This window comes from Nannospalax galili, unplaced genomic scaffold, assembly GCF_000622305.1.
Source record: "Nannospalax galili isolate Female #2095 unplaced genomic scaffold, S.galili_v1.0 scaffold1052, whole genome shotgun sequence".
NCBI lineage: Eukaryota > Metazoa > Chordata > Mammalia > Rodentia > Spalacidae > Nannospalax > Nannospalax galili.
The window spans coordinates 12,420-37,036 of NW_008330624.1; the positions used below are offsets into that span (position 1 = coordinate 12,420).

Genomic DNA, 24,617 nt, shown 5'->3' on the forward strand with positions numbered 1-24,617 from the left:
GACTTACAGATTAGATGAGGTTTATAGCCCTTGGAGACAATTCCACTGGGGGAAACGAAGCAGAACTAATTAAGGCTTTGTTCAGTGCTCATGTTGTTTCTCTCCTATTCTTTGTATATTCAATGGGCCTCATTGGAATTCAAATGCAAGTTTCCTTTAGCTAATGAGTGTTTTATTTGATCCAGTACTTATTTCTGCGAAATTAAAATACTTTGACTTTAAGAAATCTAAGACTTTTCAAATGATTGATCCATGAAACATGCTTTCATTCTTAGTCAGGACCCCATGCTATGATGGTTCAGTGCACAGCTGTTTGTATCCTCTTCTACCATTATGGATTCTTGGGCATCGGAGATCACTGGTAATCTTCTGAAGTTGTCTCACATTGTCCTAATATTCAATTAAAAATTTAAAAACTGATTTCTTGAGAATTTCATACATGCATGTAAGGTGTTATGATCAAATCCATGTTCATCCCCTTCCCTACAACTTCTCTTGTATCTCCCCATCACATTTTTTCTCATAACTTCATATATTCTTTGATTTTTTTTAATGGGGTTTTGGCTACTGTAACATTCCCCCCCTTCTGAAGAGATAACCCTAAATTTTTTTTAAGGATTAGATAAAAGCTCCCAAATATTTGACATTTTTGGCCTTTGGAATGCATTTCTTTACTAAACCACATAAAAACATAGCGGTCTCTCCCTGCCAAGCTTTCCCTATCCCTGTCCAAGCCAAGACCCTGTATCTATTGATTTCTCTTCCTAGAGGCATACTACATGGCTTGCATTGGGATATGATGCTCCCAGCTTGGTCACATTCTGACCATTTGGCTCTTCCTTGCCACCTGTTGAAAATTAGTAGCTTGTGAGAAGGCAGTATTTTGCAGTAAGCTAGTAATAAGCAGACAGTTGCTATAACTTGCTCTTAAGGGACCAACATCGTTTTAGTAGTAGTATATAATCTTAAGGCACAAACAAGAATTTAGTCAATGCCCAGCTTGTGTCAGGTATAGAAATGATTCAAGAATAGTGTCAGGAGGTAGCTCATTATTTCAATAAAACATGTAACTGCCTACTATCTGCCTCACCTTGAAAGTTACTAAGGAAGAAAGGATTCACAGAGAACTATTGAGTGTTCATCTATTTTACAATAGATAGATGATTAGACTCTGTGTGGGAGTCACCTAGAGGGCTTATTAAAACTCTGATCACTGATTGGTAACTCTGAACTCGATCAGTATGTTGCATTAGAGGTTAGAGGACAGAAGCAGCTGAGGAACTGAGGTATGTCTGTGACTCTTCTGATTTGAGGACTGATAAAACTTCTCTAGGTGGGGTCTGGGGGCTCTTTCAGTAGCTTCACAAAGTAGGCAGGTGAGTTGGAGTGGGCAACTGAGTTGGAATTTCAACCGGTTTTGATGGAAGCTTAAAATATTTGGATAGACTGAATAGGAAGATGGTATTGAAGTCCAGAGAAACTGAGCAATAGAGGTGGGAAGAGGATATTTTGGGGGTCACTAAGCAGACTGATGCCAGAAAATATGTCCTCATAGGGGACTCTGCTGGATGATACAAAGTCAAAACTAAAGCTCATGGTTCTCTCATGAAAAGAGTTTTGTTTGGAGTCAAGGACACAAGTGGTGAAGAGAGTGGCTGAAAACATGTGTCAGTTTGGGAGGGCCTTGAATGCCATCACTAGAGATTTAAACTTTGTTCTAGAGTCACAGAGAACAGAAAGAGTTAAATCCAAAGTATAAAGAGCTCTTCCTGATGGTGTGTAAGTTGGCTTCATGACGGTCCACAGAATGATTTCAGAGAAGGGGCCGAAGGGAGCAAGATCTAAAGATAACAGGTACTGATGAAGCAACAGGAGACAGAAGGTGGAAATGGTTTCTTTCTAGAATCTCACACTCACAGGACAATTTGCATTTAGAGAGCAAGAGATGCCCAGGATGGATCTTTTCTTTAGGAAGCTAGATGGCAGTAATATATCTTTAAAAGAAGCTAATGACCAGGTCTGTAAAATAAAAAGTGTGTGTACGGGGGGGTGAGCATTTCAGTTCCCTGCACTTGGGCTACAGTCCATTGGTGGAATTTGGGGCCTGACCCCCCGCCCCCAGGCAGGTCAGTTTGGGCACTGGGCTGCCATTTGTGGTTTTAGCATGTCTAGGGCTAGTGGCCAGAGAGTCTGCAGAGGTCTGGCTTATATGAGGTCCACTGGTCCTCTGAAAACACATGGGGAGGCATGATTGACATTCTCTGACTACCCACATCTCAACACATTCAGCTACCATGGAAACTACAAAGCAAGGAAAAAATTACACTTAATCCCAAGATTCATGTACTGGGATTTTAGAGCCCTTTCATCCTGTGAGTCCCTGAGTGGTGATGCTCTGCTATGGGCTGCTGTGCTCTCCAACATGAGCTTCCATCCTCTCAGGGTCCTAAGGATAATGGACTGGTCCTGGAGCCCTCAGGAAAGGAGGGGTTGGTCCCATTGGGTGGAATATGTGTGGCCAAAAACCTGAGGGTGAGGGCAGGACACTGTTTGCCACAGCTGGAGGACCACTTGGGGCAGGTAGTACTTGGCTTCTTCCTCTACCGCAGGAGGAAGAGCTCCAGGCAGTCCTGTTACAGGCTCTAGCTTAATCCCAGAATCTGTGGATCCATCTTTTTTTCTTTCCCTCTGGTTGCCTCACATCTTCCCCATTTAACATTGAGCTGCTGCCATTAGTGATCAGCTTATTAAAGGACTTAGCAGCAATGTCTGCAGCCTGCCTGCTGGCCAACTAGTTAAAAGCATACTGCGGCCTCTCAACAGTGATCCTGCAAGTTTCCCTGAACTGGTAGCGATTTTGGAGATCTGTCTTAGTAATAGTATTGCACAGATCACCCACATACAGTGTGGTGACCATGGTGAAGCTCACTTCAGAAGCTCATCTGCTATTAGGTCATTGATTCCATAGTGTCTGTCTTTTATATTTTGATTGGCAAGGGGTCATCTGGATATGTGGGCTTCTCATATCTGTATGACACTCCTTACACTGTTTCACCCAGAAGGAACAAACATGAGGCCAATTCCTTTTGTAGTAAGGTGTTTGGGCCAATTTGAGCTCTCCCAGCATGCCAACTGGTCATGTTCCATCAGTTAGAATAATTTCCATATTCACATTGACCATTTTCTGTTTATAGTGATAGATGTGGTTTATGGAACTGAAGAGGGGTATTTATTACATATTATATACCTAATGCCTGAGAAGTCACACTAAGCCTGACTAAATTCTTGATTGGCCAAGATGTTACTAGTCTACCAGCTCAATTAGTAGAGTTGCTGTCAGAGGGCCAAGTACAGGGTTACTAACCTGAGCTGTTGCATTAAGCTGGGGAAGCATTGTTTTCCCTGAGCCGCACCCTGCAGGAGCTTCTCCTGCACCTACTCCCCTACTTTGATTAGCATCAGTCCACATAGGCACCTGAGCTTCTAGAGCCCTGCTCTCATCTGTCAGGTGATTCTGTGGCCAGAGAACTGCCAGCCAAGAGTCAAGAGCCTGTTGAGTAGAGTTATCTACATGAAGACAACTTGGCTCTTCAGCCTGAGCATCTCTTCCTCAGACACAGCAACTCCCCCCAGTCCTTCAGCTATCAAAAAAGTGCTGAAGAGCCTGCCGAAGACCACACAGCCTAATGACAGTATCAACACACTCAGGTGGAAGGTGTCACCCACTGGTTTTGTACAAGTAATTCATGACAGCTGCTTTCTGAGATGGACAGTTTAACTATCAGGGCAGAGGGAGGCTTATAAACCATAGGATGCTTTAAGATCACATCAGCTCCATTTTTCAGACATCACTAAGTGTTGCTTGACCGTCAAGGTAATCTAAATATAAAAGCCCTGTAGTTGCCAAAAGAGCAGCTTTCCGTTTTCCACTTTGCCCTAGACAGGTGTTTAACAAAAGACTTCAGGATTTCAAAGAAAGCACTGAACAACCTGACTCTAAAGAGACTACTGAACTTGCTTTTGTCTTAGACTCTCTAAACCTATTTCTAAGAAGACATAGAAAAGTGTTTTTGCTAAAGCCCAGAAGTTTGAAGCATAGTAGTAGAAAAGGCTTGCTGATTAGTTCTTGAAAGAGACTTTAGCTTAAGAAACTTCAATTTTGAAACCAACTTTAGCTTCATCCAGAGCCAAACCCTCCAAGAAACCCCACTAGGTAGGAAATAGAAATCTCAATTTTGAATCCAACATTAACTTCTCCCAGAGCCAAACCCTCCCAAAAAATCCTAGTAGGAAGCCAACTTAGCTGCTCCTGGAGCCGAACCCTCCTAGAAATCTCTGTAAGTAGCCCCGAAGTTTGAAGCAGAGTAGGAGAAAAAAATTTGCAGGTAATTCTTGAGAGACTTTAGCTTAAGAAATCAATTTTTAAGCCAATTTTAGCTTCTCCCAGACGCAAACCCTCCCAGAAATCCAAGCAGGAATCCAACTTTAGCTTCTTCCAGAGCCAAAACCTCCCAGAAATCCCAGTAAGTAGGAATCCAACTTTAGCTTCTCCCAGAGCCAAACCCTCCCAGAAATCACAGTAAAAAGCCCAGAAGTTTGAAGCAGAGTAGAAGGAAAATTACCTGCAAGTTTTTTCTTCTGACTTTAGCTTAAGAAATCTCTCAATTTTGAACCCAACTTTAGCTTTTCCCAGAGCCAAACCCTCCCAGAAATACCCATAAGGAAGAAATGCAAATCTCAGCTTTGACTCCAACATTAACTTCTCCCAGAGCCAAACACTCCCAGAAATCCAAGTAGGAACTAGAAACCTCAATTTTGATTCCACCTTTAGCTTTTCCCAGAGCCAAACCCACCCAGAAATCCCATTAATTAGGAATCCAAGTTTACCTTCTCCAGGACCCTAAAGAAATACAAGTAGGAATGCAACTTTAGCTTCTCCTGTAACCAAACCCTCCCAGAAATCCCAGTAAGTAGCCCAGAAGTTTGAAGCAGAGTAGAAGTAGAAAAAACTTGCAGGTAATTCTTCTAAGAGACTTTAGCTTAAGATATCTCGATTTTGAATCCAACTTTAGCTTCTCCCAGAGCCAAACCCTCCATGTACTTCCAGTTAGTAGCCCAGAAGGTTGAAGCAGAGTAGAAGTAGAAAAAACTTGCACGTAATTGTTCTAAGACTTTAGCGTGAGAAATCTCAATTTTGATTCCAATTTTAGCTTCTCTGGGAGCCAAACCCTCCCAGAAATCCCAATGAATAGGAACTGCACTGCCCTCATCTGCTTTTTAAGGAAAAGGGCAAGTGCCTAAAAGAATACTTTCAGGAAGTTGCTGTGATCTCCTAAGTGGTGTTTTTCAGGAGCCCAGTGATGGTTGCCCTTCTTTTGAGCCCCTTAGCCTGCCCTGGGCTTTCCCTGCTTCCTTCTGCTCTCCCTCTGCAGAAAGTTTTCCAAAGCTTCCCTGAAACACACCAAGGCTTGATCTTTGCCACCTGCTTCTCCTAGCTTTCAAAAAAACCCAAACCAAACAAAAAAGTTTTGATATTGCAAAACTGGAGACTATATTCACCCAGATCAGCCCCCACCCACCAACCCAAGAGCAAAGGATTAACAAGCCTTTCCAGGTCTATTTTATATACTCAAAGACCTGCCTTCTTCAGTCCAGGGCAATCAGAAAGCTCCAGAGCTAGTTGAGCTCTGTAATTGGTCCCTTACTGTAAATAGGTCAAATCAGGCCTCTAGAAGTGTCAGGCCTTTCTCTATAGACTTATGATTTAAAGAGGCATTGCTCTCTCTCCCAATGCTTTTCCCATATTGTGAAGTTTGCTGAGTTCTTGAAAATGCATTTTAAGGGAATAATTTAGTCACCTTTAAAAAGTAGCTGAGCCAAATTACCCTCTGGCATCTTATACTTAATAGGGATGATGTTTAATTTGCCTTAAGCAATTCAGCAGTTAAGAGCACTGACTGCTCTTGCAGAGTACCCAGGTTCAATTCCCAACACCCACATGGCAGCTAACAATCATGTGTAGCTCTAGATACAAGGGATTTGAGGCCTTCCTCTGACCTTGTGGGTATTGCATGACACGGGTGCACTTATATACATGCAGGCAATACACTCATACATATAAAAAATAATGAACTAGTTTTAAGAAAAATTCAGAAGGAGAAATAACTATTTGGTCAGACACTGGTGTTAAGTGTTAAATGTCCTTAACTGCAAGACAATACTGATGAACAATGTCAGTCATGTGTGTGTCACTCCATTCTTTTACGCAAAGGTGTTATTGAGGCTTATGATGTAAGAGCAAGGATGGAACCTAGTAAGACTCAAAGTCCTATTTTTGAGGCTATATGAAGGGAAGCATGAGAATGTTCAGCTCATACAATTCTGGGAAGCCAGTTCCAGGTGTATATTTGGAAGTGAAAAGCATTGGTTGATCACTATTAAGATAATAGTTATTCAAACAATTTAAAGAAATGATCTAATTAATGAAAATCATTGACAAATCTTGCCTACGGAGGAATTTTAAATATTGTATATATGTACTCCCTGCTCAAGCAGTTGGCACTTAAGTCCCCTCCTCTGATTCAGGGTACAGGGACTTAATGATTCACAGCAGAACAGAAAAGAAAAACAGCTCCACAGTGAAGGAACCTGGTAAACACATCGAGTGACACTGGGTTAGCATCACCAGTGATAGGTCACGTAGTTGTGTGCTCCCTGTTGCAGTTGGTGGGAATTATTCACCCCATTCTATGCTTTCTCAAAACCCCAAACTCCAAACTAATCATGAAGAAAACATCAGGCATAACCAAACAAGGGACATTCTACAAGTCCCTACCTAGTTCTCTTTAAAACAAATAGTTAAAGAGTCTGGAGAGGTGGTTCAGCTATTAAGAGCACTAGCTGCTCTTACAGAAGACCTGGGTTCGAATCCCAACACCCACCTTGTGGCCTACAACTATCTGTAACTCCAGTTCCAGGGGATCCAACAGCCTCTTCTGTCCTCAACAGGCATTTAATGGCATGGGTGCACTTACATACACACATGTATGCATGCATGGCACTCATACACATAAATAAAAATAAATAAATTTAAAACAATTCTTTTTAAAATCAGTCAATAAGCAGGGCATGGTGGCATATGCCTTTAATCCCAGCATTTGGGAGGCAGAGGCAGGTGAATATCTTTGAGTTCAAGGTCAGCTTGGTCTAATAGCAAGTTCCAGGCCAGCTGTGGCTACAGAGAGAATTTTTTGTCTCACAAAAAGGGGGACGTAAAACAAACAAACAAACAAGTAATTAAAACTTGGGCATGGTGGCGTATCCCATAGTTCCAGCAGGGAGGAATCTTAAGTAAGAGAACAGCAAGTTCAAAGCCAGCCTAGGTTTCATAGTGAGACCCTGGCTGAAAAAAAATAAAGTGTTGAAAACTAAAGAAAGGCTGAGTAAATGTGCCAAGACTAAGGAGACATGTTGACTAAATGTAGGGTAGTAGCCTAGATGGGAACCCAAAGACAGCTGATCAGCGAAAACAAAGTTGTAGTTTGGTGTTTAGCGATTCACAAAGGTAGACCTCTCATTTTTTTTTTTTGGCAATCACAGCAGGTTAAGTTGCTCACGTTAGGGAAAACTGGTGAAGGGAATTCGGAATTCTATCATCCTGCACTTTTTCTTTCTTTATAAAAATATTTTATTATTTTTATTTTATGTATATGAGTGTATTACCTGTATGTATATAAATGCACCCGTGTCCTGCCCTGAAACTTTTCTGTAAATAAAAATGATTCCTAGTTGAAAGACTCATTTAAAAGGAAAAATAACAAATACCCTGTAAAGTTTAATTGAAATTTTAAGCTAAATCTTCAAGAAACCTTATGCTCTAGTAGAATCCTTTAAAATCCACTTCCTGCAGTGTATGAGCTTTCCACTATTAGAATCAATCGCAGCCAACACTAAAAAGCTGCAAGTTTGGCTGGATGAGTCTCACAGCTGCCTGGAGGGCAGAGGCAAGGAAGGAAGGAGCAGAGGACAGTGGCCAGCCAGAATGTAGCCCTCATAGAAGCAAGTCTAAGGTCAGCAGATAACTGACCACAAGTTGACCTAGTTCATTCCTGAGGCTTCCACTGGTGTGCTGTTTTGAAATCTGATCGCAGCCTCTCACTGTCATCTTGAGTTTTCACGTTTGTGGTCAGGAGAATGGGGATCTTTGGAAGCCAGGCGGCATTCTCAGGACTGGCAAAACGCTTGAGAAGAATGTATTCTGAAAAAATGAGAAAGCCTAAGCAAGTGATGGTCTGTTTAGGTTTGTTATATATAGAGGATGAGACAAAAATAATATACACATGATCTTAAAATTTCTATGGTCCTAGTTTAGTCAACTAGTTTAAGGAACAAAATATATATCTAGTCAAGGTTTATCTGAGAATATTTGGTTTTTTACCCAAGCCTTATCTACAAAGCATATGTTAACTAAAAGTACCAGACTAGTGGAACTAACCTTTTAGATTGTTTAACAGCCATACATTGAGGTCTATACTAATGTGGTCAGAGGGACTTAAAGGATAGTTTTTGCCTCTTGCCATCCAAGATTGACCAAGTTCCAGGGGACTATGGAAAATCTCTCAAAATGTTCTGTAAATGTCATAAGTTACCTGTCCTCTTGTTCAGGGAGGCCATGGAGACCCCACAAGATGGACTTGTACCAGTGTCCAGTCTACAAAGAGGAGGGTCACTTTAGAGGAAACATCTCATTCATGCTTCAAAGTGAAGCCAGACATGGTCAACACATAGATGGAACTAGTGAAAGAAAGGAGCAAGGAGCTCCTCCCAAGCCCATGTGACCCCTGAGGAACAGATCCTCAAATGACATTAAATGTAAAAATTAATTGATTTATTTGGGCCAAAAGTATGGTCTTAAACACCTCAAAGGAAAGTATAACCAAAGAATAAAGTCACCAGTGTTCAAGGGATTATACTTCCTAGACATTAGGCTTAAGACTATATAAAAAGTTTAGACAATTATTTCTCATTGATGATTTTGTTCCTAATCAGAAAGCACTGCTCAGATGTAAGACTTCAAATCTTGGTCTCCAATACTGTAGTGCCCACCTGTAGCTAAGAAAGCAACCAGCTATTGTTCTAAAATGATGGATGAATTTGTTTTCCCCCTATCTAGAAGCCTTTGAGAGGGAAATGACACTGATTCTAACCACTCCAACAGCTATCAAAACACCTGAAAGGAAATCCTGAATCCATCACTGTAGAGTTCAGCCTTGAAAGACAAGAGAACAATGAGGAGGAACCCAATAGAGGGATGCTTTTGGAAACCCTTGTCAAGAATTTCCAATGGACTTATATGAACATTTGAAAATTGCCCTCTTCTGACTTTTTTCTAGTTCCCTGTCTAGAACTTGTAATGCTAATTACTCTTGCCTTTACTTCTCCTTCAGATCTCCTATTCAGGATTCAAGGACTTTCTTTTCCCCTTAGAGAACTTAGAGAGAAGAGTAATGCAATTTGGAAGTTTTAGATAAACCCACTGAAGGGGAATCCAATTGCCTTACCCTGGGTCCCTGTTCAGCCTAGAAGAAGCCAGAGTGGTCTGTGTCCCTATTCCCTATTGGCATTTGGGTAACCTCTTCAGAGGATGGCATAATAAGAATAGGAGGTAGGAATTTTCTAGGCAGTTAGGGTAAAAAGACCCCAAAGAAAAGTGTCCAGTTTCTTGGCTAAAAGTCAAAATGTCCTTGAGCCTGTTAGCAACATACTCTGTTACAAAGAACAAAAATGTCAAAAGTATTTGGGAGCTTGTATCTAATACTTAAAAGATTTTAGGGTTACCTCTTCAGAGGGGAGAATGTTAGACCAGCCAAAGCCCCAGAAAAATAAATAAATGAAAGAGGAAGAAGAGAAAAGAAAAAGAAAATTGTGATGGGAAGATTTGGGAGGAGTTGGAGGAGAGGGAGTGGGCATGGATTTGATCAAAACACCTTATATGCATGTATGAAATTCTCAAAAACTTTTTGTAAAAGTAGGAAAAAAAGAATGTGTTTAAAACCTGGGCATGGTAGCACACGCCTTTAATCCCAGCACTCTGGAGGCAGAGACAGGTGGATCTTTGTGAGACTATGGCCATCCTGGTCTCTGCAGCCAGTTCTAGGCCAGCTAGGGCTATGAGGATACTCTGTCTCAAAAAGACAAAGCAAAATAAAACAAAAGAGAAGAAAGAAAAAAACAAAGACAAAGAAACAGTGTGTTCAAACTAACAGTAGCAAAAGCTGAAAACACCTCCTGCAGGAGACAGTATAAGAAGGGGTTAAGAACTGGAGTTTTAGATGTATAAAGAAATCCAGGATTTAATTCCCAACTCGACTACTTCCTGGCTATGTGACTTTGCATCTGTTAACCTCTCTCATCTGTAAAATAGGCCTTAAAATAGGGCTTTCTCACAAGACTGTTTGTGAGGTTTCAGGTTGTTCATCATGCTTAGGAAACATAGAACAGCCCATAATACAGTGCTCTAAATATTACCTAGATCTATGTGCAGTACAACCTGACTCAATGCAAACTACAATCTGATTAATCTCTCGGCCCCACCTGAGGAATCTGAGCCACAGAAGGATTAATAATTGGTTCAAGGTAACAACCTAAATCATGGAGCTGGACTCAAGCCCAACAAACTGGCTCTAGAATTCTTGTTCTTGGCATAGTGCATGGCATTTCCCCTTCTGTTTTCAAAAGAGAAAAAGAAAAATGGAGTGGCAAATATATAAAAGGTTAAAAATGGGGGCAAGGGTCAACTCTGCTGTGAAGTTACAAATATATAAAACATGTAGAGATGAATTTGGAACCATACCAGATTCCTGACTAACAGCCAGCAAAGCGGTGTTTGCTTCTGCAGGGCAAGAAATCAGTGAGCATTCTCTTCTAAGTTCATGTAACAATTCTCTGTAACCAAAGCTGACCAAAGAGAAGCCTCCTCTCCTGATGTTTATCATGGGATTTTCTCAAATCACTTCCTAGATAGAAGCTTGAGATAAGACAGACCAGTTTAGAATGAGATACTTGACATCCTCAGGGTGGAGGAACTAGCCAGCAGTCCACTGTTATTCATCCTTCTTCAAGGCCCGATGTTGGGGTACTGGAGAAGAGGGAGGGAGGGAGGGAGAGAAAGAGGAGAAAGAGAGAAGTGAGGGAGGAAGGACAAAAGAAACAGAGGGAGAGAGGAAGGAAGCAAGATCATAGGAAGGAAAGGGAGAGAGAGAGATGAGGGAAAGAGGGAAAGAAGATGGAAGAGAAGGAGATGAAATCTCAGCACTTAGAAGGTAGAGGCAGGAGGATTGAGTTCAAGGTCAACCTAGACCACAAAGTGAGTCAATGTCTCAAAAAAGAAATGGGCAAGAATGATGAAAGAACAAGGGAAAAACTGTGGCCTCAAGTTGTTTATGTTTTTCATTCTTTGAGATTTTCATACATGCACATCATGCATTTTAATCCTATCCTCCCCCATTTCTCCCTCAAACTCCTCTCATACTCCCCTCCTGTGTCCCCCTCCCAACTTCATGTCCTCATTAAAAACATTTTTTCATAACCCACTGAGCCCAGTTAGTCTTGCCCATATGCACATAGATGTAGGGCCATCCTCTGGAGAATGGTCAACCTATCATGAGCCACACCCCCAAAGAGGAATGACTTTTACTCCACTAGTAGCCATCAACTACTGGTGGCTTCTCAGCTAGAGCGAACATACTGAACCCTCCCCCCATGCTAGAACGGTGGCTGCTTTGACCTTGTGCATAAGATCGCAGCTGATGTGAGTTCACTGAGTGCAGCAGTGTATGGTCAGAAGACACTTTCGCAGCCTTCCTCCCCAACCTCTGATTCTCATAATCTTTCTGCCTCCTCTTTCTTGATGTCCCCTGAGCCTTAGAAGAAAAGGTCCAAAGTTTTAGATACTGTAAAATTATGTAAGGTCCCTATTTGCCAAACTGTTTTCATAGGAGGAGAAAAACTTAAGAATATTCCTTTAGAAAAGAAAAATAATTCAATATATGTTATTACAAGATAAATCGTTGTTAAGGAGCTCCGGTTCTTCCCTGCTGGAGTGGCAATTTCCAAAGGCTTCTGATCCAGGCTGAGAATATATTTGGGAAAGTAGGAAATGACAAAGAAAACAAATAGGTAACAAAAGGAATGCATAGTCTTGTAAAGGAAGTACTCGCATTGTGTGACGCATTTGAAGTAAAACACAGGAAATGAAGTTTTTACTCTTGAAGCCAATCAATGGACCACAACTGCTGCCTCCAAAACACCGAGTCCTGTAACCCTGGCACTTCTATGAAGGTCAGTCCACTGGTCTATTTCCAGTAACCCTCCCAAACAGCATTTTCAGAGCGCTCTTGATGTCTTTGTTCCTTAGACTATAAATGAGGGGTTCAGCATCGGTGTGACCACGGTGTACACCAGTGAAGCGGGGCCAGTGGAGTGTGAATTTTGGGTCACAGCAGAACTTAGGTACACTCCCAGGAGGGTACAATAAAATAGGGAGACAACAGACAGGTGAGATGCACAGGTAGAAAATGCTTTGTACTTCCCCTGAGCTGAGGAGATTGCACGTATGGAAGACACAATCTTAGAGTAAGAATAAACGATGCCGGCAAGGGGACCCACAGCCAGCAGCATAGCTGTAATGTAAATCACCATGTCATTGATAAAGGTGTCAGAACAGGCATGGTGCACCACCTGATTAAGTTCACAGAAAAAGTGGGGAACTTCCAAGTTTGTGCAAAAGGACAGCCTCAGTACCAAGAAGCTATGCAATAAGGAATTCAGGACACCCACGGTCCAGCACACCAGAATCAGCAACCCACACCGCTGGGGATTCACGATGACTGCATAATGCAAAGGGTGACAGATGGCAACATAGCGGTCATAGGCCATCACAGTCAACAGAAAGATGTCCAACCCTGAGAAAAGCAGTAAGGAGTACATCGGGGTGATGCAGTCCGCACAGGTGATGACCTGGCTCTGGGTCTGAATATTCACCAGCATCTTTGGAACAGTGGTGGAAGTGAAGCAGATGTCCACAAAGGACAGGCTTGAGAGGAAGAAGTACATAGGCCTGTGCAGGTGGGAGTCTGAGACTATGGCCAGGACGATGAGCAGGCTCCCAAAGACAGTAACTAGGTACATGGAGAGGAACAGCCCAAATATGAGAGACTGAATTTGTGGATGATGCTCTGAAAATCCCAAAAGAAAAAATTCTGAAAGTTGTGTGTCGTTTCCTGAATCCATGTATTCAATATAGCTAGCAAAAAAGAAAAATACAGTTATGCATTGATGGCCTACCGTAAATCCCCCCTCTCATTTCATAGCCCACTAGGTTCAGTTAGTTCTGCCCCTGTATTCATATACCAAAGCTGGGGTCATACCCCTGAAGGAAACCACAAAATTTTAAATATATGTACTATAGCAGATGGGGACAACTATATTCATCAACCTTCTGTAATTATAACAAATTCCTGAGGTAGTCAACTTATAAAAAAGAAAGGTTTATTTGGACTCACAGTTCCTGGTTTGTTGACTCTGTGACTGTGGGACTGCAATGAGACAGCACATCATGGTAGGAGAACATGGTCAATCAAAAGCTCTAACTCTAGGACTTGAGAGATGGCTCATTGGGTAAGAATGCTTGCTGTAAGGGCATAAGAACTGCATTCAGATTCAATTAGTCACATAAAACAAATGTGATCATGCACATGCCTATGAGTCTAGTGCTATAGGGGAAGTATATAGGAAGACCACTGGAGCTTTGGGCGCACAGCCTAAAAAAGAAGAGAAAGAACTCATGTGTCTTATGTCCTTGGAGTAAAAGAGAAAGAATAGACTAGGATCCAAGAGTGTCTTTTCAAGGCATAGTCCAATAACCTTGAAGACCACCTCCCAGCAACAATACCCTGGGGACCAAATCTTTAGCACACAGACATTTGGGAGAGAGTCAAGATGCACACTACAAGAGAATCCAGTGCATAAAATGAAAAAGGAGAAAGTGGGTGGGGATGCTGTTTTGAGAAGACCAGAGGACAAGGAAAAAAAAACATTTGACTGGGATCATCAAAGAAGGAAGACAGGACAAGACCTGTGAATGTCTCTGGGACTGTCTTTTCATGACTGTTTTGAGAAGACCAGAGGACAAGGAAAAAAACAAAGGAAAACAAAAAAAACCATTTGACTGGGATCATCAAGGAAGGAAGACAGGACAAGACCTGTGAATGTCTCTGGGACTGTCTTTTCATGGAAAGAAGAATGTCTATAGAAATGCCCAAGGAAGACATTTATTTAGCTGTTTAATATGAAAAAGGAAGTCAGAGTGGTAAAGGAATGAGTAAGAAGTTGAATGATTAAGAAGTTGAATGACTGTAAACAGTGTCATAGAATGGTGGATGCATAAACCAGGTGTGGTGGCACATGTCTGTAATTACAGCTATCCTAAGAGACTGAGGCAGGAGTATTGTGTAACCATGGGAATTTAAGACCAACCTGGGAACCATAGTGAGACTCCCATATTAAACTTGTTGCATCATTGTGGTAATCAAGATAACAAAAATCCATGAATGCTGCTGAATCTTACTAACAATGGGAAAATCCCACCTTACAGATTCTACATTCTATATTTCAAAATAAGTAAATGCATAATAGGTTAAATTATTAGTGTTATTTTTAATGTTGTTGGAATCATTACATCTGTGGCCATACCAGTCACTATCCTTTCCCCAAAAGCTCAGACTCATACTTTTGTAAATAATTTAATTCAAAACTCTTCTAAGTTATGCATTGTTCAACATATTATAAATCTGAATTTTTGAGATGAAATAGTCTAAAGAATGCACTGTTGTGGATGAGCATCCATATCCAGATGGAGCTCTGTTGACATTATAATGTCACTGCCTACTGCATTATGCCTTTAAGTATAACAGCAGTGATTACGATTGGAATAAATTTAAGGCTCAAGTCTTGGGAGCATGAGGACAGTATAATGCTGCTTTGGAGGTCCTAGTTCTATAAAAATATATTCAACAACTAAGCTCTATGCAACTAGACACTTCTAATGACCAAAACAATGGAAATATAATGACTTGAATTCAGGCTTTTAATGCCTAAACATGGTTCAAAAATCAAGACATTGTTTCTATTTATTTTTTTCCACTTTGGCTGCAACTGTGTACTTTCTTTTCTGTGCAGTCTGTAGAATCAGATTAACCAATAGAAGTCAGATGGAGGCTCTTCAACCAAAAGTTACTGTGGTCACCTTGTGTGGACATTCGCTCTATATGTTGTAAGCAGGCCATATTTTGTTGTAGTTCTCTGAGTCCCTGCAGATTACATGGGTACATGCAAGTGCTCATTACTGGTGATTGTTAATGTGCATCAACTACAAATGAATCCCCAATGGAGAGGGTGAGATAGTCCTAACCTTCTCTGTTGAACTTTGGGCTGTTGGTGCTTTCTGTGGTAAGGACAATCATCGTCCTCAGCTGTGAAACCACCCAGAGCCAATGAACAGTTCAAAACCTTGATAACACACATGACCTGATAACACACATGACCCAGGTTAAACTCAGGGGGCAGCGGTCACAAATAAAGACATGGATGTGGGAAGGGGGACTCATAATGGAAAGGGCAAGGATTTGCAGGGGAGGGAAGGAGATAACAGAGTTTGGGGTGAGACTAATCAGAATGTATTACATACCAGTATGAAATTGCCAAAAAACAAATTTAGTCAATAAAAGAAGCATGTCCAGTGTTGCTGTACCAAATGCTACACCATGGTACACTGGAAAACATCCTTCTAATTAATCTCTGACGACACCATGCTAGTGAGCACCAACACCATCATACTCTGCTCCCATTATTATTATTTATTTTGAACAATCAAATTCTGGATCCAACCAAGCAGAGGGTTCACCTGCTATGTTCACCTTTTTGTTTACACAAAGACTTGTGAATGCACGTGGATTAGACAGAAATAAATTCAAGAAAATGGAAAATTGTGAGGTAGAAATGGCAGGGAATAAAGCTGGGCTGAATGGGAGATGTCACAACACTGAACAAAAGCAAAGCATCCTTGACAGAGAGCTGAAATGGAGTATAGAATGACAATAATTAATTATTTCAGGATGACTTAAAAAATTCAATTTGCAAAGGCATTAACATATAACATTATTTTAAAGTAGTATATAGTTGAGTTAGAGATATATAAAAATTTCACTTCATATATGGATCAAATATGTTCATAAAATTTAAGGGGAAGGAGTCTAAATACACTCAAAACATATTGTATGAACCTCAAAAAATCTGAAGAAAAAAGGAAAAAACAGTTAAAGATAACCTTTATTCAAATGAAAATAATGTTTTCCAAATGAGAACCAAAGGTTTTATGAGTTAGAAAAACACCTCTGTCAAACAAAAAGAAAAAGAAAAAAGAAAAGAAAAAAAATTGGTGGCACAGGCCTGCAACACAGCACTAGAAAGGCTGAGGCAGCAGGGCCACGCGTCTGAGGGAAAAGCCATTGGCGGCCATGGAAGTCTCCTCCAGTATTTTCCCTCTGATTTTGTAACCTTGGCTAGACATTTGTTTAAGTCATTCCTGGACTACGAAGTGCAGTAGAGACAAGCTACAATATCTTAGTGAGACGGTGCCTAAAAGAAAAAGCCAAAGGAGGTCTGGGCTTGTAGTCATTGGTACAATGCTTGCCTGGAATTCATGAGGCCCTGGGGTTAATTCCAAGCACAAAATTTAAAATATTCCACAAGCAAAATAAGGAATAACACACATATAAAAACAAGTTGAGGATATGCATAAAATCTGTTCATTTACTCAAAGTGTACTGATGCAGACTTTGAAAATTTAAAAATAAATGATGGTGATATAAGCCAGACTCAGAAACACAAATATTGTGTTTTCTCTCATGTGTGTAATCTATAATTTTCTAATGAAATGAAAGTAGAATGACGAATATTATGGACTAGGAAGGGTGCCATCAGGAGTGGGATAAGGTAAAAGAGGGGGGTGAACACAACCAATATATATCTTACACACATAAAAAGTGTCACAGTGGAACTCATCGTTTTGTACAATTAACATTTTCCAAAAAAATTTTGGAGCAACTAAGGGAACACGATATATCAGTCAGATGGGGGCCTCAAAAATACATAATTTCTCCCTAAATACACACACGTAATGGCAAATAGAAAAGGTGATGGAAAACTTCCATCCTTGTATGTGAAAATTTCATTCAAAGCCAGGGGTGGGTGCACACCTTTAATCCCAGCACTTGGGAGGCAGAGACAGGCAGATCTCTGTGAGTTCAAGGCCAGCTGGGTCTACATAGTGAGTTCCAGGACAGCTAGGGCTACAGGGAGACCCTGTCTCAAAAAGACCAAAAAAAATTTCATTCAGAAGTAAAAAACACAAGTTAATCCCACTGTACAAATGCAAAAAATTTGTATCATTTGCAAAAGAAGGAGCAAGTAGCTGACAAAATTACAAGTATTTTTGACTCATCAGAAAGGAAACGCTGCAAGCAAGCCTTTTGAATATGCTCCTTTCATTGTTTTTCTTCACGTGACTGTTGTACATAAAGGACAATAATTGTAAAATGTACGCCTCATGAACTATTGCAGGGTAGGATTTGCAAACAATTCATTCATTTGGATCATGCTTGTTAACATAACAATACACTCAACTATTCCCCATCTGAAGATCAAAAAGATACGCTGTTATTTTAACGCATATAACTTACACTCAGTGCCCTCTGTCTATAGACCCTACAAGGCCCATCTGGACACATGTTGTATTTTAGATGGAACTGCTTTCTGATTAACATTCCCTCTTCTAATTATTCTTCTGTAACTATCAACACTCACCCCTGTATAGTGGAGTTCAGTGTATACTTCTCTTTTTAGCTTCACAAATTCGTGTATTCAGTCCCCAGGCATCCCTTGCTTTCTCTACAGTCTGGGCAGGGCTGATTTTGCTCTCATGTACATTTTCTGTTCTGTTTTTTTTTCCAACACGGCTTTCAGTACCAGCAGAGCTCTTGGACTCAACTGGGTAGGATGTCTGACAGGTAAGTCTGTGTGTGGAAGCCCCAAGTACCCCTGAATGTTTGATGTTGAAGCTTTGCCTAAGGCAATACAGCAGGACCTTAAGGTAGAGTCAGGAATGGAAAATGTGAGAAACAAACGTTCAGCTCATGTGTGCAAAGTCAAAGAAGGACCACTGGAGGAGACAGACACAGATGCCAATAGCATCTCCCTTAAGCACATTTCCCTCTTGTTATTCCAACCCATAAGTACATGATTTCCCTAGGGGACACTACTCTGTACAGAAAAAAGTTGGTTCTAAAGACTGCCTGTTCTCAAGAGAACATGTTAAAAACCTAGGTGATTCTATTCTTCATTCCTTCTCCGTGAACTTGCTTGGTTTAAACTCCTAACATCTTATGCTCATTCTGAGATAAATTTTTAATCAAATTCTGAAACTAGGGAAGTTTTCTTGACTGTGTTCCTTACTTAGGTCAGCAAAGCATTGACTCATGTGGATGACTTCCAAAATGTGTAATTCTTTTACTTAGCAACAGGAGAACTGTTTTCTTTTGATGTGAGACCATGGATGCTAAGTTCACTGGTTTCACTGAGCATTTAAAAAATAACTTTATTTATTGCTTGTTAGGCAAAGATAAAATTTCCTTTTAGTCCTGATTCATAACTAAGATATGTATTAGATAATTTTATGCTTTTCCACAAGATGCAACTTCAAAGGATCCTCCTGCTTAATTTTTGTGAGTCTACTTCAGTGTTATCAGTTCTAAGAAACTGATTCTGGAGCTGGAGCAATGGCTCAGTGATTATGAGCACTGGCTGCTCTTGCAGAGGAACTGGGTTTGATTTGCAGTAACCAAATGTCAGCTAACAGCCATCTGTAACTCCAGTTCCAGGCATATTTAATGTTGGAAACAAGGACGGCATGCCCTAGGGCGAGATGAACCTAAAACTTTTAAAGTCCAGGCTATGTTCTCTGATGATGGGAGGGGCACTGAAAACAGCAGTCTCAAATCCCTGTCTTTAAGAACACTGCAGGACTAGCAGGAGATAAGTGGCTGGGTCAAAATTTAAGTTCCTTACTCTGAGGGAGAGCATTTTGCTTAACAGCCCTTAGCCCACTTCCTTGTCCTGAACCAATAACTCTCAGCTATCATTAGCTAAAAGATTAGGCCAGGTTAAAGGTTTACTACTAGACTAAAAGCTAAAAGTTTACTATGCTTTTATCCCTAAGACAAAAAACATTGTGGCCAATAAATTTCTAGATGGGCACTGGTAACCTTAAATTAAAGTTCAAGCATCCTGCTTTACAAATAGCCCCTGGCTAGTGCCAACTACAAGCTATATGTCCTGTTTCTTGTCTGATTGTTCCCTGAATCTTTGTATGTAACTGCCAAACCCCACAGGACTGCCAGATTCTTGTACTGTATAAAAACCTTCTGAATTTTTTAATAAATGGCTTGTTGTAAAGAAACACAAGTCCAGAACTCTGCATTGACCTAAATTGCCATCACAGAGGCAAGGATCCCCCTCTAAGCAAAGCAGACTTGAGTCACTGAAATTTGACATGTTCTTCTGTTTTTGGACTTTGTACAACATGTGTGCATATACAGGATATTCACTCATACACATAAAACTTAAAAATAATAAATAAAATATGTTTAAAAAGAAACTGTTTCTAAATTTGCAGAATGGGGCTGAGAAGGATTAAGTAATATGTCCAAAGTGATAGCCAAGAAATGCATAGGTTTTTGCTGGAATTCCATCAAGATTTTTCTATTTCCCACTTTATTTTTAAAAGTTTTTATTATATTTTATTTACTTATTTGTGTGTGTGTGTGTGTTTATGTATGCATGTCATGGCACACATGTGGAGGTCAGAGTACAGTTTGTCAGATAGAGTGGCAAATACCAGCTGAGCCATTTCTCCAGCCCCTATTTCTCACTTTCTTTTTCATAAATTTAATTTTTAAATTTATTTTTATTTTATGTATATGCGTGTTATGCCTGCATGTATGTAAGTTCACCCATGTCATGCAGTGTGCACAGAGGGCAGAAGACAGTGTCAGATCCCCTGAAACTGGAGTTATTGGAGATGGTTGTTAACCGATGTGTGGGGGCTGAGAATCAAACTCCAGTCCTTTTCAAGAGAAGCCCATGCTTTTAATTGCTGACATCTCTCCAGCCCTTCAGCAAGACAAATTTCTTAAGGAAACTCTTTCATGAGCTCAATGGGTTTTCTCAAACAGAAAATTCACCAACTACCAACACAAGACTGGGCTCCTCAATGGTTCATTATGGATGGGGGGGGGCTACGTGGCCCCACCTCTCACTTGGGGTTACTGGCAATTAAAGGTTGTTGGAAGAGAGGGAATCATTTTGTCAGTAATGTAGCCACTGATAAGTTGCACTTGTTTTGGTAAATAACCACGCCCCCATGTTGCTGCAAGAAGCTCTAAACTCAATGGGCCACACACACAAAAAAGCCAAGAAAGTTGGAGGGGGACTTGTTGAGAAGGGCTCCAGCAGGAAAGAGAAAGGTGAAGGCAGAATGGGGGTTGAAAATAGCTAAAACTCATTATTTAAATGTTTGAAACTTGGCTGGTTGTGGCCTTCTGTATGCATCGTATGGAAGCCTCACTGGTCAGAGTTCAGGGTTGCATTAGCCCTCTTTATAACCCTATTTTTCTATTTTCCATGAGCCTTAGCTGTAGAGATCCAGCTACAGATGTATCATAACTCAGGAGTATGTTCTCTGTGCCTGACCAGATGTGCAACTCTACATTAGCCTCCATTTGTAGCAAAAAGAAGCTTTTTTGATGAGTGCTATACCGCATGCTTGTCACTGTAAGGGAGGTTTCTTCTATCTGGCACTGTGTTCCCTGCCAAGCAACTCCCAAGTGTACATATGCATTAATGTTCAGACACTCTAAGTGTACATTTCTCACAGGTTTTCTAGGGCATCACTTTTCCCTCTAGGTTTCCTAGCCCCCGAAATTTACTCATCGCCACTATTATTTCCCCCATCCAGTTTCCCTCTTCCCTCCTTCCCTAGTTACAGTCCCTCCATTGTCCCCACCTTCCCTCCAAAACCTTCCAACTCCTCCCATATTTCCCCTCCAGACTTCTGTCCTTGCCCCACACACACCATGGTCCTTTACATGTCCCTCCCTCCTCTCCTAATTTTTAAGGAAATACTCGTTTTTTTGCCTTTCCTGGTTTCTGGAGGCTTCCCACTTTCTTTGAATTGTGGCTTTTTTTCTGTTAGACAGCCATGGCAGGCTGAGTCTTCTGCACGTGGTATAACCCTTCCATATTCCAGGGCTATGGTGGCTAACTTCAGCTGTCAACTTGATAAAACCTAGAATCACCAGGGAAGGGACTCTTAATGAGGGATTATCCACCTTGGTTGGCCTGTGGACATGTCCAGTCTTCACCTCCCTTTGCTTTCTGACTGCACAGCCTCCCGTGTCCTGGTCCCAGCACCTTTCCTGGGTAAGTCTAGTTGTGCCCACTCTGCGTTGACCCCCCACCCCAGCCTCTTTCACCCTCCCAGCTCTCACACCTTGTCTCTCCTCCTAGCCTAGGTACTGGCCCATTTCTTTTCTTGGCACCCAGACACCAGGGCTAACCACTTGGCCCAGAGCCGCCACTGCTTCCTGGCCCCTTATATCCAGATCAATCCAGTCCCTCCTTGCAGTCCCCAGGAGTCCTCTGGGCCTGGTCCTGCCCACACCTCCCTTTACTTCCCTGGGCTACACGGCCTCCAGGCATCCTGGTACCAGCACCTTTCATGGTCCCCAGGAGCCCTCTGGGCCTGGTTCCACCCTCACCTCCCTTCGCATCCCTGGTCTGTAAGTCTCCAGGGTTCCTGGCACCAGAACCTTTCCTGGTCCCCAGGAGCCCTCTGGGCCTGGTCCTGCCCTCACCTCCCTCTGCTTCCCTGGGCTACACAGCCTCTGGTGTCCTGGTACCAGCACCTTTCCTGGGTAAGTCCAGCTGAACCCACTTTGGCACCTTGACTCCCTCAGCCTCATTCACCCTCCCAATTCCCCTCTTAGCCTGGGTACTGGCCTATTTCTTGTCTTGGAGACACAGACACCTGGACTGACCTCTAGGCCAAGAATCCCTAGTGATCCTTTGAATCCAGACCATCCTAGTTCCTCCCAGTAGTCCCGAGGAGCCCTCAGGGCCTCTTCCCACCTTCACCTCCCTTTGCATCCCTGGGTGGCACAGGCACCAGCTTCCTGAGACCAGCATCTTTTGTGGGTCCTGCTCCCAGGCCATCCCAGCCACCAAATTCCTGAGGTCAGCATTTCCTGGAGGGATCCAGACATTAGGAGAAAGCCTGAGAGTATCTCAGCCTCATCTCACTTGGGCCTCTGTGGGAACTCCTCAAGACAAAAGCAATCTGGCCACTCCAATATAAAATCAATAGAGAGAACCTGAAGCCTAGACCAACCAGCTTTTCATGCCCAACAAGTAAACCACAAAGGCACATAAAGTTTACAAAAAGAAGCAGACCTAAACTCAACAAAGGAAGGCTTGTGTCTCACACAAGAATCAGAAACTATGAAAGAAATTCACCTGTCAAAGTCACAGAGAAAAAATATCATGAAAACCCAAAAATAACATATCCCCACCAAGTATCAATAGTCCTCTAGAGGAGTACAATAAGAACCCCCTAGAGATAACACAGGACATGGAATGCAAAAGAAAAATTATAAATATCATAGAGAATTCAGTGAGTTTAAAGAACACACATACAAAAATCAAAGAACTGAAGTAAGATAGGGATAAACTTCTGAATGAATTCAGAAGAGTTAGAAATATTGAATACTACTCAGGTTGAAATGAAGAAGATAAAGTGGACTAATTAGAACACTCAAGCAAAGATTATGAAAAATTTAAGAAATCACAAGAATGAAATATGCAAGAATTGTGTGACACCATAAAAAACCATACTTAGGAATCACAGGCATACAGGAAGGAGAAGAATTTCAAGATAATGGTATGGATAAGATCTTCAACAGGATTGTAGAAGAAAATTTCCCAAAATTAAAGAAAGACATTCCCATACAAATAGAAGAAGCATATAGATCACAAAATAGATAGGACAAGAAAAGAAACTCCCTATGGCACATCATAGTAAAACCACTAAACATACAGAACAAAGACACAGTACTGAAAGCTGCAAAATAAAAACAAGTCACACATAAAGGAAAATCCATCAGGACTACAGCTGACTTTTCAGTGCAAACTATGAAAGCCAGAAGATCCTGGAAAAAAGTATTCCCAGTTCTAAAGGACCACAGATGCCAACTCAGATTACTTTACCCAGCCAAAATGTGTATTATAATCGAAAGGAAAAGAAAAATCTTCCGTAACATAAATAGGCTGAGAGAATTCCTGTGCACAACCAGCCTGTCAGAGAGTTCTTGAAGCAATAAAAGGAGCTAAAGAAAGGAACGACTATACATAAGGGGTTATGGAAAAAAGAATCCAATGAAGTTATAATTGTGGAAATGCACAGCTATATCAAGAATGTGAACAGAAATAAAAAAAGACAGGATTCAACACACATCTCCCATTAATAACTTTAAATATCAATGGACCATGCTCCTTAGTCAAAAGATACAGACTAGTTGAATGGATTAAGAAAAAAAAAAACATTTTTTGTTGCCTGTCAGAAACTCTTCTCATTAAGAACACTGGTTATTCTTGCAGAAGACCTGGGTTTGAATCCCAGCACCTACATGGCAGCTAACAACTATTTGTAACTCCATTCCCAGGGCATCCAACAGCTTCATCTGACCTCCACAGGCATTGCTGGACACAGGTGAACTCACCTACATGCAGGCAATACATGCATATATATAAAATAAAATTTAAAAGAAATAAAATTAAAATAAAAAAATTGGGGGGCTGGAGAGATGGCTCAGTGGTTAAGAGCACTGACCACACTTGGGTTCAATTCCCAGTACCCACATGGTGGCTACAAACCATCCTTAACTCCAGTTCCCAGGGAATCTGAAGCCCAATTCTGACCTCCGTGGCATTGCATGATGGGTGCACTCATATACATGCAGGCAATACACTCATATACATAAAATAAAATAATAAATAAAATACTAAAAAAAAGAAACTCAGCAGGGTGTGGTGGCACATGCCTTTAATCCCAGTACTTGGGAGGCAGAGGCAGGCAGATCTCTGTGAGTTCGAGGCCAGCCTGGTCTACATAGTGAGTTCCAGGTTAGCTGGGACTACAGGGAGACCCTGTCTGAAAAAGACCAAAAAAAAACCTCATCTCACTTTCAAGGACAGGCACTACCTTAAGATGAAAGGATGGGATGGAAAAAAAAATACCAAGGAAAGGGTACTAAGAAAAAAGCAGGCACTGGAATTCTAATATCTGATAAAATAGACTTTAAACTAAATCTAATCAGAAGAGATAAAGAGGGCCACTTCATTTTGATCAAAGGAACAATGAATCAAGAAGATATTACAATCATGAACAT

At 41.2% G+C, this 24,617-nt stretch overlaps 1 protein-coding gene and 1 pseudogene across 1 annotated transcript; both read right to left on the reverse strand.

The window, feature by feature from the left end:
• Positions 1-2,398: 2,398 nt before the first annotated feature.
• Positions 2,399-3,181, reverse strand: LOC103748288 (annotated as a pseudogene).
• A 9,230-nt stretch (positions 3,182-12,411) lies between these two features.
• LOC103748224 (olfactory receptor 7A10-like) lies at positions 12,412-13,290 on the reverse strand. The gene has a single exon (XM_017802704.1). It carries the CDS (start codon positions 13,288-13,290, stop codon positions 12,412-12,414), a length of 879 nt encoding a protein of 292 aa, XP_017658193.1.
• Between the last annotated feature and the right edge of the window lie 11,327 nt (positions 13,291-24,617).

Excerpts from the sequence above, each read along its gene's own strand:
- LOC103748224 (XM_017802704.1), bottom strand. The coding sequence starts at position 13,290 with ATGGATTCAGGAAACGACACACAACTTTCAGAATTTTTTCTTTTGGGA.